Source organism: Paramisgurnus dabryanus, chromosome 15, assembly GCF_030506205.2.
Source record: "Paramisgurnus dabryanus chromosome 15, PD_genome_1.1, whole genome shotgun sequence".
Taxonomy (NCBI): domain Eukaryota; kingdom Metazoa; phylum Chordata; class Actinopteri; order Cypriniformes; family Cobitidae; genus Paramisgurnus; species Paramisgurnus dabryanus.
Genome location: NC_133351.1, coordinates 22381827 through 22399976, shown reverse-complemented (window position 1 = coordinate 22399976; position 18150 = coordinate 22381827). Strand labels below are relative to the sequence as shown.

The 18150-nt window shown below is 39.8% G+C and overlaps 2 protein-coding genes across 4 annotated transcripts; both read left to right on the top strand.

The window, feature by feature from the left end:
- Positions 1-742: 742 nt before the first annotated feature.
- LOC135782475 (histamine N-methyltransferase-like) lies at positions 743-3421 on the top strand. Its single transcript, XM_065292800.2, has 7 exons — positions 743-853; positions 1441-1596; positions 1691-1743; positions 1837-1944; positions 2074-2204; positions 2577-2670; positions 3009-3421. Exons 2-7 carry the CDS (start codon positions 1460-1462, stop codon positions 3362-3364), a joined length of 879 nt encoding a protein of 292 aa, XP_065148872.2. The 5' UTR covers positions 743-853; positions 1441-1459; the 3' UTR covers positions 3365-3421.
- Positions 3422-3510: 89 nt separating this feature from the next.
- On the top strand, positions 3511-17762 carry LOC135731058 (histamine N-methyltransferase-like). Of its 3 annotated transcripts, none has more exons than XM_065249021.2 (8): positions 3511-3693; positions 12769-12872; positions 13821-13965; positions 14060-14112; positions 14197-14304; positions 14435-14565; positions 15330-15423; positions 16584-17762. In XM_065249021.2, exons 1-8 carry the CDS (start codon positions 3539-3541, stop codon positions 16937-16939), a joined length of 1146 nt encoding a protein of 381 aa, XP_065105093.1. In that variant the 5' UTR covers positions 3511-3538; the 3' UTR covers positions 16940-17762. The 3 variants fall into 3 exon arrangements, with proteins under 3 accessions (XP_065105093.1, XP_065105094.1, XP_073668134.1); XM_065249022.2 differs by lacking the exon at positions 3511-3693 and adding an exon at positions 11827-11865; XM_073812033.1 differs by lacking the exons at positions 3511-3693; positions 12769-12872 and adding an exon at positions 13248-13341.
- Positions 17763-18150: the final 388 nt, after the last annotated feature.

The window sequence follows — 18150 nt, the reverse complement described above, 5'->3', positions numbered from 1 at the left end:
GCTGCAGCAGCCATTTAGGTTTCGGATGAGCCGGCTAGCCAGCCAATAACTTCATCAGCCAGCCATTATTCTCAAAACAAACGGCTTCGGGGTCTAGTCTGAAGCATGTATGTCAAATCAATCCAATGGTCAAGTGACACGTCATGGGCGGGTGACGTGGGAACCAGGAAGCTATAAAAAAAAACTGGCATCGTCGGCTTTAGCTTTTATGCCTCAGCAAGCGTTTGTGTGTTTATCATGTCTAAGAAAGGTTTTAAGGACTGTGCTTCCCTGTGGCCTCGTTTTATTACGAGCGAGGACTCGCATCTTTTATGTGTTATGTGCCTCGGGGCACAACACGCATGGTCATCTTTTGAGAGGAGTGGTTGTGCACATTGTGAACGGATGCCGCTCTGCACATTGCACTTGCGGCTGGCATCTCTGAATGATGTTTCTTGAAGATGTGAAGTAGCAGAAAGTTTTCTGTGATGGTTGGGGTTAGGGTTTGGGTTAGGGGAAGGGAATAGAATATACAGTTTGTACAGTACAAAATGCATTGCGTCTATGGAATGTCCCCACAAAACATGGAAACCAGAATGTGTGCGTGTGTGTGTGTGTGTGTGTGTGTGTTTTGTATGTGTAAATACAGTAAATACCATTAGCTCTTCTTCCTTTTCACCATACATTTTACTTGTATTTGTAAATAATAAATTATATATAACTATAATACTATAATAATCAACTTTCTTTATATTGTTTGACAGTGTTGCTTTAAGAGAGTGGGCGGGGTTCACAGTGGTAGGCGGGGCTGAAGGGCTTCACGGTTGAGCTGTGTTCAGCATTCTCACGCATTGTTAAAAGGAGGTCAGTTAAGGTAAGTTGTTGGCTTCTGCTCGTTTAATTTTATTGTCAGACTGACTACAGTGACTGTCAATCACATAGTGTCCTTAAAATAATCAAACAGTTGTGTAAAATAGTCACAATGAGTGAAGCTTTAAACAAAACTGTTTATTTGACATCTTGTGAGTAGAATATGTATAAAAGGTTGAATGGACAAATGTACTCAACAATTTAATGAGTTTATTTTATTTATCTGACCATCCCTTTCTTTACAAGTGCTAATAGACAGTAACAGGGATGTGCTTAAAACGTGGAAAACGGAGTAGTGGAAGTATATGCTTAAGTATAATTAAATGAAAATCATCACAATATTTTTTATTGAATGTTTTAGGCCAGAATCCCCATGCACGTGTATTTAAAACTATCAACGTTACTTTTTTAATGGACAGGATTATTTTGATTTAAAGCATTTAATAGTAATTTTAAAGTTTAACAAACATGTTTAAAATGTTAATTTAATAAAATGATCTCCCCTGAAATGTATAAAATCCAAATGTACAGTACTAGTGGGTTTTCTGAATTTACTTGATTATTGAGAGTTTAAAAAAACACCACTTGCAGGTTTCATCTAGCAAGGACCATGACAGCTCCATTCAGATCACTTGTTAAAGATTATCCAAGATACCTCAAATCATTTGAACTCTTTCTGGATCGCTCATCAGAGCACCAATGTATGCAGGACTTCATCCATAATACTCTACCAGACATACTGGGAAGGTGATGTCTTATTTTTTATATAATGCCATATCTTATTTTTGTGGCATGTCAAAAATGTCCAGATATAATATTGTAATATAATGTATCTCCTCAGCATTGGTGGAGGAAGGTCCATTTTTAATGTAATGGGTGTAGGGAGTGGTACAGGTACAGTATACTTTGGTTTATATATTTTTTTTTCATTAAATCAATACCTTAATAATACCTAGTTTCCATTTACACATTTCATGTATTTTTTAGGTGAGATTGATTTAGAGATGCTAGCACAGCTACACATGAAACATCCGCAAGTCAAAGTTAACAATGAAGTGGTGGAACCGAGCACTGACATGTTACACAAGTATAAAGGTACTGGTTATTATTTTACCCATCATGTTAATATTGACTGAGCTCATAATATAGACAAGCTCTACTTGTACTGATTCTTCAAACTGATGTATTGCAACAAAAAGATATTCATGCTGTTTTTCTGTTTAGTTCTGGCGTCAAAAACGCCAAATCTTGATTATATTAACTTCTCCTGGAATAAGATGACAGCTTCAGAATTTGAAAAACACTGGCAGGAGCGAAAGCTTGGGAAAAAGATGGACTTCATTCACTTGATACAGGTTATAAGATACCAACAGTGGGGTTCAAAATAATTTATAAAAAAATCAACAATCAGAATAAAAGCTGAAGTGTAAAGTATATGATTTGAAAATGGCTGTAAATGATTTTTGATCTTTTCTAATATTTGGTTTGTTCCCTGGTTTCTAATATCACATAATGTTTCAAAATACATACTGTATTATCAGTGGAACTCAGGATCTTTGAACTGTTAGTACAGAATCTGGGTTTCCGCCGGGTTTATAGATAAACTTGCGTATGGATTAACCAGTTCTCACCACAATTTATAGCCATAGAATAAACAAACATTATTATTAATTTTAATTCATTAATATTTCTTGGATTAATAATATAATTTTGTTTGTGTTAAACAGATGCTGTATTATGTGAAAGATCCAGAGACCACTGTCTCATTTTTCCGGAGTCTCTTAGATGAAGATGGAAAACTCTTAATTATTCAGGTGTCAGGTAAATGCTCAGAGGTACACAACGTCTCTTATGTGTATACATTTAGATCAGATCATCCAATCACTAAACTGAGAGATCTGGGTTATTGGCATGGAGCAGTGTACTAAGATAAGAGACACATTTAAAACTTTGAAGTGTGATTGAGACATACTGTACTGATGCATATTTATGACATGTCAAAGGATATAAAAGTAATTGTAAGGATTTATAAGAATGATTGAACGTGCAATTGCATACAGGATTTTCTTCCATTTTTAATTGCATTTCCAATTTGTAAACTTTTCCTGGTTGGGTCTCTCTGACCTCCTAGTTATTAACAATGTCCTGTGTGTGCATAGGTGAGGGTGGATGGGCAAAATTAATAAGGACCTACAGAGCTGCTCTTTGTAACCCTGAGATCAGCCAGTGTGTCACTATGGGAGATATAAAGACCTTCTTAGATACCAAGGACATCCAATACAGTAATTATGTGCTTCAGTCCCATATGGACATCACAGAGTGTTTCACAGAGGGAGATGAGGTCGGAGAACTGCTGTTGGATTTCTTAACTGAGGTGGTAGAGTTCAGTAAGAACGCTCCTGAGGACCTGAAGAAAGGAGTGCTGGACTTACTGAGACATCCAGACTGCAGTAAAGAGGTGGACGGCAGGATAATGTTCAACAGTAGCATGGAAGTTGTAGTGGTTGAGCCATAACCCAATGACTCCTTAATATCTGACCGACCTCCACAATTAAATCTGACCTGACCTCCACCAGTGCAGAATGTGTTCTATATTTTTACATTTTGAATTTCTGTACCAGAAATAAGTAGTCTGGCTTATCATAACATAAAACATTATAAGCAGTAATTGCATAGCTTGGGCATCATAATGTACACACATATTTTTAATTTAAATAAAGGTCTATGGAGATTATTGCAACAGGAGTCGGATGACCCCAAAGCAGTGGTCACCAACCCTGTTCTTGAAGATCTACTTTTCTGCAGACCTCCAACCACAATGAAAAAACCACAATTAGATGGAAGGTAGATCTCCAGAAATGGTGAAACTCAGTTTGATTAACTATGTAAATACTTGGCAAAACAGATAAAAACGTTCCTCGGTAGCAAAGTATAAATGTTTAACAACTTATTAACTGAGAAGCCTAACCAGACAGGACAAAGGTTTGGCTTAAGCTATACAGTACATTTTAAAGATAAATGCATTTAAACAATGAATGAGTTATTCTTGTTGGCTATGATAAGTCTTTAAAATAGCACCGCCTTAATTTTTACATATATCATTGAACCTATTTCCCTTTATAAGTTTGTTATAAAAAAGTAACATTCAGTGTGCTTGCTTTTTTATAAATGGGTGCAAATAACATACACTCCTCTATAAGATCACTGTAGAAAAAATAATATTATGAATATTGTGTTATTTTAAGATGATGAAGTCTACAGAAGCAGAGACTTGACAAGATATTTCTCACTGTAGAATAAAATTATCTCTCATAGCACAGTCTTTAAATGTCTTGTACATTAGTTACAACACATGGAAATAAGTGTAAGGCAGATACTGTAAATATACTGTAAAGGCAGATACTGTAAAGTACAAACAGGATAACTGCATTTTTACCCTGCAGCATCTTTAGTGCATCTTTAGTCTTCCTTCGTTAAACGTTATTCTCACTAGAAGTGAAAAATTGATTTAACAATGGGTGAGTTTCACAAAAATGCCCTCCGTGTATTCACACTGGTACAGGGGAGTGAACTGTCTTGCAGAGTAAACTTTAGAATGGGCAGAAATGAGCTTCATACCTTATCTGGTAGAAATCGATAAGGTTACCCCTGCTATGGGGACCATATCCCATCATGCCGTGCTTAAAGCGGACTTGAAGTGGAGAATAGGCATTAATGAGGCCCCATTTAAACCAGCTAGAGCGAGCTTGGAAATACGGAGCTCGGAGTGAAAAGTGAATGAACCACGTAGTAATAAAGCCGACAGGACCTGCATTTGAAAGGCAGGGACGTCCAGGCTGTAAAATCTAACAAATTGGGGACAACGTTGATCCTCAGGCCACTTCACAAGTGTTTGAGATAGAAATCCCTGCTGACCATGCCCAGAATGAAGCCATACACCGTGTAGAGTAGGCTCTAATACCAAGAGGGCACTGTTCATTCAGGAAGGCGTATGCCAATTTAATGGCTTCGACGATCCATTTGGATAACCTCTGCTTACCCAATGACCAATCTGCGCAGCTCATAAACAGCTGTTCTGACTTCCTAAAGGAGGCAAAGCGGTTCTTGTAAATTCTAAGAGCTCTGACAGGGCAATCAAGATAGCATGTCATTGCCCGTGTTGACTATGGCCGGAATGTGCATCGCCTTAATAGAGCATACATTTCGTTGAGCCTATAAAAGCACCCATCTTAGTGCGTGCCCTATCCTGTCATAGAGGCATCCGTGGTCACCACTCTCCTCCTGCCTACCAAAACGAGCTCTGTGCCCAAGAGGAACAGGTGAAGTGACTCCCATATTGGTCTCATAAACAGCAGACTTAACAGAATGAGTGCCATGAGACCCAGCATTCTTTGAAAATGTTTGAGGGGAGCGCCTGACTATAAATACGGATTCTGGTTTCAACCAGTCTCAAGACCTGTTGGAGTCAAGCGTCTCGGCTAAAAACACAATCCCTTGTGTCGGGGTAAGCAAGCTTTTTTTGACGTTGATTTTAAACCCTGAATTCTCCAGGTGCTGGAGCAGGATGGATATGTGCGCACAAATTTCTTGTTTTGTTGGAACTAGAATAAGCCAATCGTTAAGGTTATTTAATATGCAAATGCCGCTCTTTCTCAGACAGGCAAACGCAGCATCTGCACATTTGGTTAATGTACGTAGGACTAGAGATAATCCGAAGGGCAGGACTGTGTATTGGTATCTGTTTGAGGCTGCCATCTTTTTTCAGAATGAGAAAATAGTGGCAGTAAACCATGACTTGTTTTGCACTGGTGGGACTGTCTCTACCATGGCCTTTATTAATAAAGCTTGGCTCTGAGGATCGCTTGGTTGTCCGCGCAGTCGACCACAGAGAGCGGAAGGCCAAAGGAGCTGTGAGCACGGGTGGAATGTGGGGTTCGCCATGAGCGTGTGAGCTCATGGAAGACCTCGGAAAAGAATGGGGCTTGTCTCTGACGAGATGGTTGACGGTGTCCTGGCTATCGAAAACACTTGTCGAGCCGGCTGTGTTCCGGTTCGACCGGGTAGGACCACTGAAGCCCGAGTTTGGAAGCCGCCTTGGTGGGGACACAGATGAGTTCAGAGTCACACTGAGGATGGACATTGCTGGGCTCATCTGCAGTAGGAGCGTCATCGTCTGAAGCCACCTAATCCTCAAGTTCAGAGGCGGAAGACATAAGCTCAACCAGGTTGTCCGTGCTACCAAATGAGACCATACCACTGGCGCATGGCAGGGGGTGCTGATCATCGTAATACCGGTGTGAGCTCGTCATCTGAACTCATGGCTCATGGCTCCACTGCTTTTTCCATCTCGGCTGAAGAGGGATAGTCAGGGGAGCATGGGAGACTACAGAATGCAGCGATTCGGGCATGCAGCACAGCAAGAGACAGCAGTGGCCGCAACCGGAATCCTTGGGCGCAGTCTCAACGTGGGCGGGACCCAGGCAGGAGACACATTTAACATGGAGATCTTCAAGGGGCAAAGGGGCTCAACACAAGCCATTATATCAGTGCACTTCTGCTCTTTTAGAGGAAATTCTGCTCTTACTGAAAATCAGCAGGGTAAATCGCTGAAGGAGTAAATGTCACTGCAGAGCTGTGAGTCGACGGCGAGCAAAGGTTTCTTCTTTGGAGCAGCGAGATAATTGTGATGAAGGAGAAAAAGGTACTTTGTGGCATTCGACACTGACTTATATGCAGTGCTGGGCAAGCTACATGGAAAATGTAGTGAGCTAAGCTACCAGCTACTACATTAAATGAAGCTTCACTACACTGAAGCTACCCCCTGGGAAATGTAGCAAGCTAAGCTACATCAATAGTAGCTTGCTACATCCAAGCTACTTTTTTATTTTTAACCAGTTTCATTATGTAATTATTTATTCAGTTTCAATTTATCATTTTGGTAATTATAGGCAATACAAGCATTATGTAGGCCTAGGTACTTCACATTTTGGGGCTGTTTGCTGGACTTATCCTACTCACAGAATAAAATGCATGTTTGAGCTGCCTTTATTCAAAAACACCTTGCCCTGACATATCTTAACACAAGGGTCTCCAACATGGGCCCACAGGCAGCAGGTAGCCTGCACAGAGTCTGTGAGGTGCCCGCCAAAGCACATTCTATTAATAGTTTCAATTGTAATATTTATTACATGTTTTTATATTAGCTTGGCTTGGTGATATAACCCAGTCAGAGGTAGAGCATGAGTCTTCACAGAATGCGAGTGGTAATTGTGATGTTATGAGTACAATATGTTAAGAACTCCATTACCCAGCATGCCACAGCAGTTGTGAGCATGTGCAGAAGCCTCGGGTAAGGGAGGGGTTTGTTGTGCTTATGGAGTTGTTAAGTAAAGATGTAAAAGAAGCTATAGCGCCTGGTCTGATTATTAAAAGCTATATAAAACAACACATAGTGTCAGAAGTGGCCGTGAGCAACAACGGAAGGAAGATTTGCCACGGGAGAGCCACGAAAAGAGAAGAAAAAAATTCCGATCGCGTGAGTGTAACGGGCTAATAAAGCAACATGCTAAAAAAGTTTGCTACGGCGTGTGATGGGTACAAGTGGCAGTGGAAGTGAAACGGGTGACGAGGGACAGAGCGAACAAATAGAAGAGGATTCTGTGCCCGAATCTGAGGACAACCAGCAACAGGAGAGTGCTGGGGAGGTCCCGGTAACCCGACGTGCAGCAATGGAGAGGCTGAGTCCACCCACTTCCATGCAAATGACTGGTAATCTTGCTGATAATTGGAAGCGGTTTAAGCAACGTTTTAATATATATTTAGCAGCAAGCGGAGCAGGAGGTGAGGATGAAAAACTGAAAGCTCACATCCTTTTGCATGTTATGGGAGAAGATGCTTTAGACATATATAATAGCTTTCAGCTGGATGAAGCTAATCTGACTTTAGCAGAGCTAATGGCAAAGTTTGAAGAGTATTTTGTGCCTAGTCAGAACGTGACATTTGAGAGGTACAAATTTTTCACCCATGACCAAAAGCAAGGAGTACCTTTTGATCAGTACTTAGCAGAGCTTCACACACTAAGCAAAACGTGAATTTGGCACCCTGAGAGATTCACTAGTGAGAGACAGGATCGTTTGTGGCACAGTGGACAATGCACTCAGAGAAAGACTGCTTAGAGAGACTGGGCTGACATTAGATAAGTGTGTCAGTATGTGTAGAGCAGCAGAAACCACTCGAGCACAAGCAAAAAAGAGCTGCGGAGAGGTGAAACAACAGTGCATGCAGTAAATAAAGAACAAAGAAAAAAAAACATTTACCAAACAAAAATATCAGAGGGAGAAATTTACAGAGTTTAAGTGTGGTAAATGTGGAGGCAGCCACAAGCCAAAATCATGTCCTGCATTTGAAAAATCCTGTAACAACTGTGGAAAAAGCAACCATTATGCAAGATGTTGCAAATCAGCTTTTAAACAGAGAGTTCACGCAATTGATGAGGAAGAGGATGATGATGAGGAGTTCATTGTGGATGTGTTGCAGGCTCACACAAAGAAAAAAGAGGATTGGATTGTGCCAGTTGAAGTGAATGAGACGATAATACCATTCAAGTTAGATACAGGTGCCCACGTAAACCTGTTATCATTTGAAGATTACAAAACATTGAAGGTGAAAAGCAAAATACATCCTATAAAAACAAAGGTGACAGGATACACTGGAGAACGCGTTTCTGTTAAAGGCGGATGCATGGCAACCTTTAAACACAGAGGCCAACAGATAAGAGCACTGCTACTGATCGTGGATACGATTGCACAACCAATCCTGGGACTAAAGACCTGTACAAAGCTCAATCTGGTCAAAAGAGTGTTTGTAGTGACATCATCAGATACTGCAAATGATCATGATTCACTCATGGAAGAGTATAAAGACTGTTTCGAAGGACTTGGATGTCTTCCTGGAGAACACAAAATATGTGTGGATAAAAGTCTCTCCTGTTGTGCATCCTTGTAGGAAAATTCCTTTTGCATTGCATGAAAAACTGAAAGAGGAACTAGCGCGTATGGAAAATTTAAAGGTCATCCAGAAAATAGATGAGCCAACTGAATGGGTCAGCTCGCTGGTTATCCTGCAAAAGAAAAATGGTGCTCTGAGAACGTGCTTGGACCCAAGGGACTTAAACAAGGCAATCAAAAGAGAACACTTTAAGTTACCGACCAGAGAAGAAATCATGGCACAGTTCGCAGGAGCTAAATGGTTCAGCAAACTAGACGCTTCGTCAGGTTTCTGTCAGCTGAGGCTGGACGAGGAGAGTTCCAAGCTGTGCACGTTTAACACACCTGAGGGCAGGTACAGGTTTCTTCGTCTGCCGTATGGTATCTTATCAGCGCCTGAAGTCTACCATAAGACTATTCATATGATCTTCGAGCACATACCAGGAGTAGAGACAATGATGGATGACATCATAGTCTGGGGGTCGAATCGAGAAGAACACGACGAAAGACTGAGAAAAGTGCTAGATAAGACAAGGGAAGTGAATCTGAAGCTTAACAAAGACAAATGTGAGTTTGGAGTGAAAACACTTACCTTTGTGGGAGATGTTGTCAGTGAAGAGGGAGTAAAGCCCGACCCGAGAAAAGCGTCAGCAATCAACAACATGGAAAGACCAAACAACAAAGATGAAGTCAGACGTTTTCTAGGAATGGTCACCTATCTTGCCAAGTTTGTCCCACAGCTCTCAGCCCTGTCAGCACCTTTAAGGAGTCTTCTGGAACAAAAGAATGAATGGATCTGGTCCCATGAGCAGGAACAAAGTTTTGTGAAACTGAAAGAGACCCTGACACAGGAGCCAGTGCTCAAGTTTTACGACCGAGAGAAGAGAACAAGGATCTCAGCAGATGCGTCGCAGTATGGCCTTGGAGCGGTGCTACTGCAGCAACACGAGAGCAGTGGCTACCTGTCGCCTATGCATCCAGGGCCTTGACAAGCGCCGAGTCCAGATACGCTCAAATTGAGAAGGAGCTGTTAGCGAGCATGTATGCATGTGAACGTTTTCACCAATACGTCTATGGTCAAGCTTTTGAAGTAGAAACTGACCACAAACCTCTGGTGTCCATCATGTCCAAACCTCTGAATGACTGTCCTGTATGGATACAGCACATGCTAATAAGGCTGCAAAAATATGACGTTGCACATGATATACACTCAGGGAAAATACATGTACACCGCCGACACCTTGTCTAGGGCAGTGGATAAGGAGGAACGTGCGGACAGCGAAAACACTGTAGAAATACAGGCATATGTGGACATGATTGGGACGTCTCTGCCAGTAACAGCTGACAGAACAGAACAAATACGGAGAGAGACAAATGCAGACGAAACGATGAAAGAACTCAAGCGCACAGTACAGACAGGGTGGCCCAAAAACAAAAAGGATTGCCCCACGAAAATACAAGACTACCGGAACTACAGAGCAGAGCTCACCGTGGTGGATGACATAGTGATGAAGGGGAGCAAGTTTGTTATTCCATTATCATTACGTAAACAAATGCTTCAAAAGATACACGAAGGCCACCTCTGAGAAGTCAAGTGTAAACGACGGGCAAGAGAAGTAATGTACTGGCCTAGAATCAACCAAGATATCAGCCAGACAACAGCTTCATGTGAACTTTGTCGCATCCACAGGCCAAAACAACAAGCTGAGCCGCTGATGACTCATCCGGTGCCCCACAGACCCTACTATAAGGTTGGAACTGACCTATTTGACTGTGATGGAAAGAGTTACATAGTGGTCACCGACTACTTTTCAAACTATCCAGAAGTTGGAGTGCTGCAGTCAACATCAAGCAAGGCTGTCATCAGCTACCTCAAGACCGTCTTCGCCAGACATGGCGTCCCATGTGAACTGTTTTCGGGCAATGGGCCCCAGTGTTCCAGCTGTGAGTTTGCTGCCTTTGCCAAAGAATGGGGGTTTCAACACCTGACGTCGAGTCCAGCTTATCCAGTCCAATGGCTTGGCGGAAAGCACTGTGAAAACAGTAAAAACAATGATGAAAAAAGCACAGGATAGAGATGACTTTCAGAAAAGTTTATTGATCTATAGGAGTGCACCTCTACAGAATGGACTATCACTAGCTCAAATGCTGATGGGTAGACGCATTCGTTCAAACCTACCAGTAAATGAGGACTTGCTTACGCCCAAAAGTGCATACAAAGTCAGAAAAGTAAAGGAGGAGCAAAAAGCAAAACAAAGACAGCTGTATAATCAAACAACAAAACACCTGCCAATGTTGAAGTCTGGTGACATGGTGCGTCTCAGGGACATTTCTACAGGCACCTGGAGACAAAAGGGACAGGTGGAGGAGGAAGTTGCTCCACGCTCCTACAGGATCCAGATGGAGAATGGACTGTCTCTGAGGAGGAACCGCACGGATCTTCAACTACAGCCAACTGTAAAGGACACTACAGCACAGGAGATTGTCCAGCAGGACACGGGTGAATCGACAGAGCTACCTGACAGTGGCCTGACAGCAGTGTCGGCATCACCATCTGTTGCGACACCTTCCAAACTGTCAAAGTTGCCAGCTGCTGAAAGACAGGCTAGACCTAAGAGACATGTTCAGCCACCTCAGAGGTTGATTGAGTGTTGCTAATAACTCTCTCGTTTGTTTTGCAGAACAAAGGATCAATATGGACCCTTAAGTTTATTTATATATATATATATATATATATATATATATATATATATATATATATATATATATAAAGGTTTCAATTGTAATAGTTGTTTACAAGTAAAGTTTCATACAGTTAAATAAGTAAAATTAAAGTTTATATATTTATAAATGACTAAGAGCACATTAAGATGGTTTGTTTTATAGGGTACATTTCATTTCTTTATAGGGGGAAAGATGTGATGTTATGAGTACAATATGTTAAGAACTCCATTACCCAGCATGCCACAGCAGTTGTGAGCATGTGCAGAAGCCTCGGGTAAGGGAGGGGTTTGTTGTGCTTATGGAGTTGGTAAGTAAAGATGTAAAAGAAGCTATAGCGCCTGGTCTGATTATTAAAAGCTATATAAAACAACACAGTAATGTTTTGTATGAATGAAGGAAGGCTGCACAACTCGAAAATACGGAACAAACGACGTCCTGTGTCTATTCAAATGACGCGCTTATTCTCAAATTCAGGACGACTTCAGAAATGTTTGGAAAATTGTAGCTTGTGTGGAAGCTACCTCACTACTTGGTCAAAAAAGAGCTTAGCTACTGAAAAGCTATTTGATTTAGAAAGCAGCTAATCTACCGCCAAGCTACTGAAAAATGTAGTTAAACTACTTGCTTCGCTACTTGTAGTGAAGCTACTGCCCAGCACTGCTTGCTTATATGGAGTAGTCCCTGCGCCTTTTGACGTGCTCAAATGCCATTTCTATGTAATTTTTACAGACGTTAACCAATAGGCTTCAATCGTGGAGTAAACAGGAGTTTCCATCACACCGTCAGCTACTGATGCAATGAGAAGTGAACCGTATTAAAAGATAACTGAGTGGTCCCATTTTAATATCTATGAATTGTTTCTGTGAAAAGTATTTTTTTATTTTACAATAATTGGTTATTTGCTTCCTTAGTAAATTATTTCTATGTAAAGTAATAGTGACATAATAGTAACAAGCCAATGCAAAGTGGTACTACCTGCTCAAATCATTTTCGTCCTTCAGAAATTACAATTATTTTCAACAAGTAAACTGATTAACAAATGTATAAATAGAAAATAAATAGCCTGGAAAATTACTATTAGCAGTTTTGTATGTGTTTCTTTCTAATAATATTAAGTACATTTATACTTCAAATATTAAAGAAACACAAAGAGTGGAAAAGATTTTAAAGGTTATACACTGTAAATGCCTTTCTTCATCTTGTTTAACAGTGTTGCTTTAAAAGAGTGGCGAGGTTCGCGTTGGTGGGCGGGGCTGAAGAGCTGCGTGGATGCCCTGTGTTTGTTTAATATCGCCGTCACTGAGGAAAGTAAAGGTAAGGTGTTGCGTTTCTGCTCGTTTAATGTTAAGACCGACTACATTGCATCACATGATGTCCGTAAAATAATCAGTTGTGTGAATGAGTCACGCTTTTGATGAACCTGCGGGTAAATATAATGACTATACATAGTGTCCATGTAGAGTTTAGCTGAAACTTCCCTCAAAACACCTGCCTGAAAGTTTCTAGTCTGCCAACTTCATCAGCTGGGTCAGTTGTGTTAAGCCCGGGATACACTGCACGATAACTGGCTTAATAATAATTCGTTTTCTGACAGTGTCAGAAATTCGGCATGATCACCGCACAGAGTGTGTTTGCTGCTACGACCTGTGCGCTGGTATTTGTTTACCACGAGCGCATGCTGGTAACGTGTGACGCAGCCGCCGAAGCTTCCGCGTCAACATCGTACAGTCTACATGCCTACAGTACCCGAGTTTAAACGATCCATGTCGCACAGTGTGATAAGGTAATGATAGGAGTGCAAAAATCCTGCAGTGTTTTCCGGGCTTTAAAGGTTCGAGCAGAACTCTGCAGAGACGCCGTAAAACAGCCGATGCTGTTCCCCTCGGAATTTCTATTCCCCATTACGCAATCATAAACTAACTTTACTTCTTGCTTTCCGTAAACCCTGGCGTTTTTTCTTAATATTTATTTTGTTTTAATTGTTGTGAGCTTCATACGTTTGTACAACAATCAATGATACTTTTCATGGACATTGTTATTTTAATTTTAATAATTTTATTGTGATTTGAATAGTTTAACAAACATGTCTAAATGTTCATTTAATAAAATTTCTTCCCCTAAAATGTATAAAATCCAGTAAACAGTAACATTTAACAATACACAAATGTACAGTAACCTAGTGGGTTTTTCTGATTTTGTCTGATTATTGAGTTTTTTTCTCATTTGATCATTTTAAAAACACCACTTGCATGTTTTATTTAGCAAGGACCATGACAGCTCCATTCAGATCACTTATTGAAGATTATTCAAGATACCTCAAATCATTTGAACTCTTTCTGGATCGCTCATCACAGCACCAATGTATGCAGGACTTCATCCATAATACTCTACCAGACATACTGGGAAGGTGATGTCTTATTTTTTATATAATGTCATATCTTATTTTTGTGGCATGTCAAAGATGTCCAGATATAATATTGTAATATAATGTATCTCCTCAGCATTGGTGGAGGACGGCCCGTTTTTAATGTAATGGGTGTAGGGAGTGGAGCAGGTACAGTATACTTTGGTTTAAATTATCTATCATTTTACATTATATTAATACCTTATAGTTTCCATTTACACATTTCATTTTTAGGTGAGATTGATCTAGAGATGCTAGCACAGCTACACATGAAACATCCGCAAGTCAAAGTCGACAATGAAGTGGTGGAACCGAGCACTGACATGTTACACAAGTATAAAGGTACTAGTTATTATTTTACCCATCATGTTAATATTGACTGAGCCCATAATATAGACAAGCTCTACTTGTACTGATTCTTCAAACTGATGTATTGTAACAAAAAAAATATGAATGCTGTTTTTCTGTTTAGGTCTGGTGTCAAAAACGCCAAATCTTGATTATATTAACTTCACTTGGAATAAGATGACAGCTTCAGAATTTGAAAAACACTGGCAGGATGAAAACCTTGGGGAAAAGATGGACTTCATTCATTTGATACAGGTTATAAGATACCAACAGCGGGATTCAAAATAGTTTGATTAAAAATTCAACAATCAGAATAACAGCTGAAGTATAAAGTGTATCATTGGAAAATTGACAGAAGTTATTTTTAATCTTTTCTAATATTTGGTTTGTTCCCTGGTTTCTAATATCATACTGTATTATTCACATTAGTGAAATCAAGATTTGCATTCATTTAGTCATAAACACATTATTGTGTTTATTTTGAGGTTTAAATTGTATTATACCACAGATTTTCACTGGCATGTTCTCCCTGTGTCAGTGTGGGTTTATGCCGGGTACTCTGGTTTCTTCCCACAGTCCAAAGACATGCAGGTTAGGTGAATAGGCTTTATGCCCAGCTGCACTACTTCCTGAACTTCAGCCAGCTCCTTGTTTCCTGTCTGCCATTATTGGACAAACTGATTAATCCAGGTGTGCCTGACCTCAGTAGTCACAAACAAACTGATTAATTCAGGTGTGCCTGACCTCAGTAGTCACAACAACAATAATCAGACACACCTGGATTAATCAGTTTGTCCAATAATGGCAGACGGGAAACAAGGAGCTGGCTGAAGTTCAGGAGGTAGTGCAGCTGGGCATAAAGCCTATTGGAGATGTCAAATGCCCCTCCACTAATGTGTGTATAGATAAACTTGTGTATTAATTTGTTTATGCGTTAACCCGTTCTCACTATGAATTACAGCCATAGATGCTGAAATAAACAAACAGGGTTATTAATATCATTTTGTATGTGTTAACAGATGCTGTATTATGTGAAAGATCCAGAGGCCACTGTCTCATTTTTCCGGAGTCTGTTAGATGAAGATGGAAAACTCTTAATCAGTTTGGTGTCAGGTAAATGCTCAGAAGTAAACAACCTCTCTTATGTGTATACATTTAGATCAAGGCCTGTATTCATGAAAAATCTTAGTGCAAAGAGTTGTTCCTAGTGACAAAATTCTATAAAATAGAAATCTGGGCGTTTACCCTTAAAATGAAAGAAAATATTCTAGTAAAAAAAAGTCAATCAGAAAGCATCTTAACCCTTAAAAGAGCTCTTAAGGTCCAAAATTGTTAGCAGTATTAAGAGGCTTAAGAGTTTTATTAGCAGCAGGGAAAGTGGACAAAACATGAAGAGGGAGACCATAAGTGTTGCACACAATGTATGACAGTGAGTTAATAAGATTAGATCATACAGGGATCATCTTTGTGATCGGTCTTATTAGAGACATGTTAACATCTCTGACACAGTGCAGAAATGCCATAGTGCCAGATATAGAAGTAATCACTACATTAACTACAGTAACATCTTCGGCAACTGGAAAAAATGGAACTATGCAGCAGAGATTATATAGGTCTGTTACAGACTTCTATAAGCAAATTGATCACAAGACCGAACCTTACAAAGTGTGTGTGTGTGTGTGTGTGTGTGTGTGCGTGCGTGCGTGCGTGCGTGCGTGCGTGCGTGCGTGTGTGTAAAACAGGAAAAAGTATACTTTTATTTCAAAATGTTGGCTTATAATTGACCCTATATTTAAAATCACTATTTTTCTTCCATCTTGGACAACCAACCAATCACATTCTTCATGACAATGGGGTCAGCTCCGCCAGCTGAGTTTTTGTATTTATGCTCAAAGTTGCTCTCAGATTGGTGCTGAATCTCTCTTAATCTGACTCCTACATAGAAGTTTTTAAGCTAAATTAAATGATCTTTGAGACGATTCTAAAAAGCTTTAAGAATACGGGTCCAGAAAATCTAATCACTAACTTGACAAACCTGGGTCAGTGGCATGGAGCACTGTACTAAGATAAGAGACACTTTTAAAACTTGCTGTGCTTTGAAGTGTGATTTAGACATACTAATGCATCTTTATGATGTGTCATAGAATATGAAAGTATTTGTAAGGATTTATAAAATGATTGCATGTGCAATAGCATCCGGATTCTCTTCCATTTTTGATTGCATTTCTGATTTATTAACTCCTAATTATTAACACAGTCCTGTGTGTGCATAGGTGAGGGTGGATGGGGAAAATTATTGAGGACCTACAGAGCTGCTCACTGTAACACTGAGATCAACCAATGTGTTACTATTGGAGATATAAAGACCTTCTTGGATACCAAGGACATCCCATACACTAAATATGTGCTTCAGTCCCATATGGACATCACAGAGTGTTTTACAGAGGGAGATGAGGTCGGAGAACTGCTGCTGGATTTCCTAACTGATGTGGTAGAGTTTAGTAAGAACGCTCCGGAGCACCTGAAGAAAGGAGTGCTGGACTTACTGAGACATCCAGACTGCAGTAAACAGGTGGACGGCAGGATAATATTCAACAATAACCTGGAAGTCTTAGTGGTTGAGTCGTAGCACCATGACTCCTTAATATCTGACCGACCTCCGAAGGACTTTTGTGTTTAGCATTCAATTTTTATGCCAGTGCACAATGTGTCCTATATTTTTACATTTTGAATGTATGTAACTGAAATATGGTGGTCTGACTTATCATAACTTAAAAAACTTAACCATAATTGCGTAGCCTGGGCATCCTAATAATATACACACACATTTTCGTTTAAATAAAGGTCTATGAAGATTATAGATTGCAATAGAAATCGCATGACCTTAAAGTAAAACCCCCAGTATGATAAACCATGTAAATACTTGTCAAAATGAAAATATGCCTTGTTAGCAAAGTACAAATGTGTATTGAGTTATTTACTGAAAAGCTCAAAGTATGATTTTACTATGACTTTTTGATGAGGTAGGATTCGGATTGTAGATGTATGATGAAAACGTAGCTGTATCCCTTCTAGCCACAACCGTGAGCCGTGGACTTAGCCGTTGGTTGCAATTCGCAATCTCACCGCTAGATGTCGCTAAAATCTACACACAGCACTTGTAATTACGATGTGGTAATACAAATGTTAATCAGTCTACCAAAAACATTACTTTTACTGTTTAAATAACCATGTTTAAGGCAGGCTAATGGTCAACCTGCAGACACAGCAGTCATGTGATGTCATCGCCAACATGGCGGCTCCCACAATTAATAATATTTTAATTATGTAAGTCGTGGTTTTTGTCTCTACCTTTAATCAAGATGTCACTTTTTGATATATTTTTACATATGTCTGAATTTGATCAATAAACATGTCGCAGTGTCGCAATAAATAATGATGTGTTAAAATTACTTGAACATCTGTAAACGGTTTTTATTTGTTAGTCCCCTGGTACAAGCAGTGTATCATGTCTCCATCTACTGGCAACGTTGTGTAACTTAGAAATCTTTCCTATCTTTGGTCCATATTCTCTCTATATTCCCAGCAGTGAAACTCAACAATGATCTTATTTATTGACGTCAGAAGTCCATATATAAACGAATCTTTACTGAATAAATGAGGAAGTTTCCAAAAATGTGTGTCTGATGAGAAATTGTGACCCAAGTCCAACCCAGCCAGTTTTTGGTGATTTACTATTTTCTAAAATCATCCTTACATAAAGACAATGTTGTGAAAATATAATCTTAAATAATAAAATCTTTAGTATTGACTTAATTAAGCTGCATGGACACTAATAGC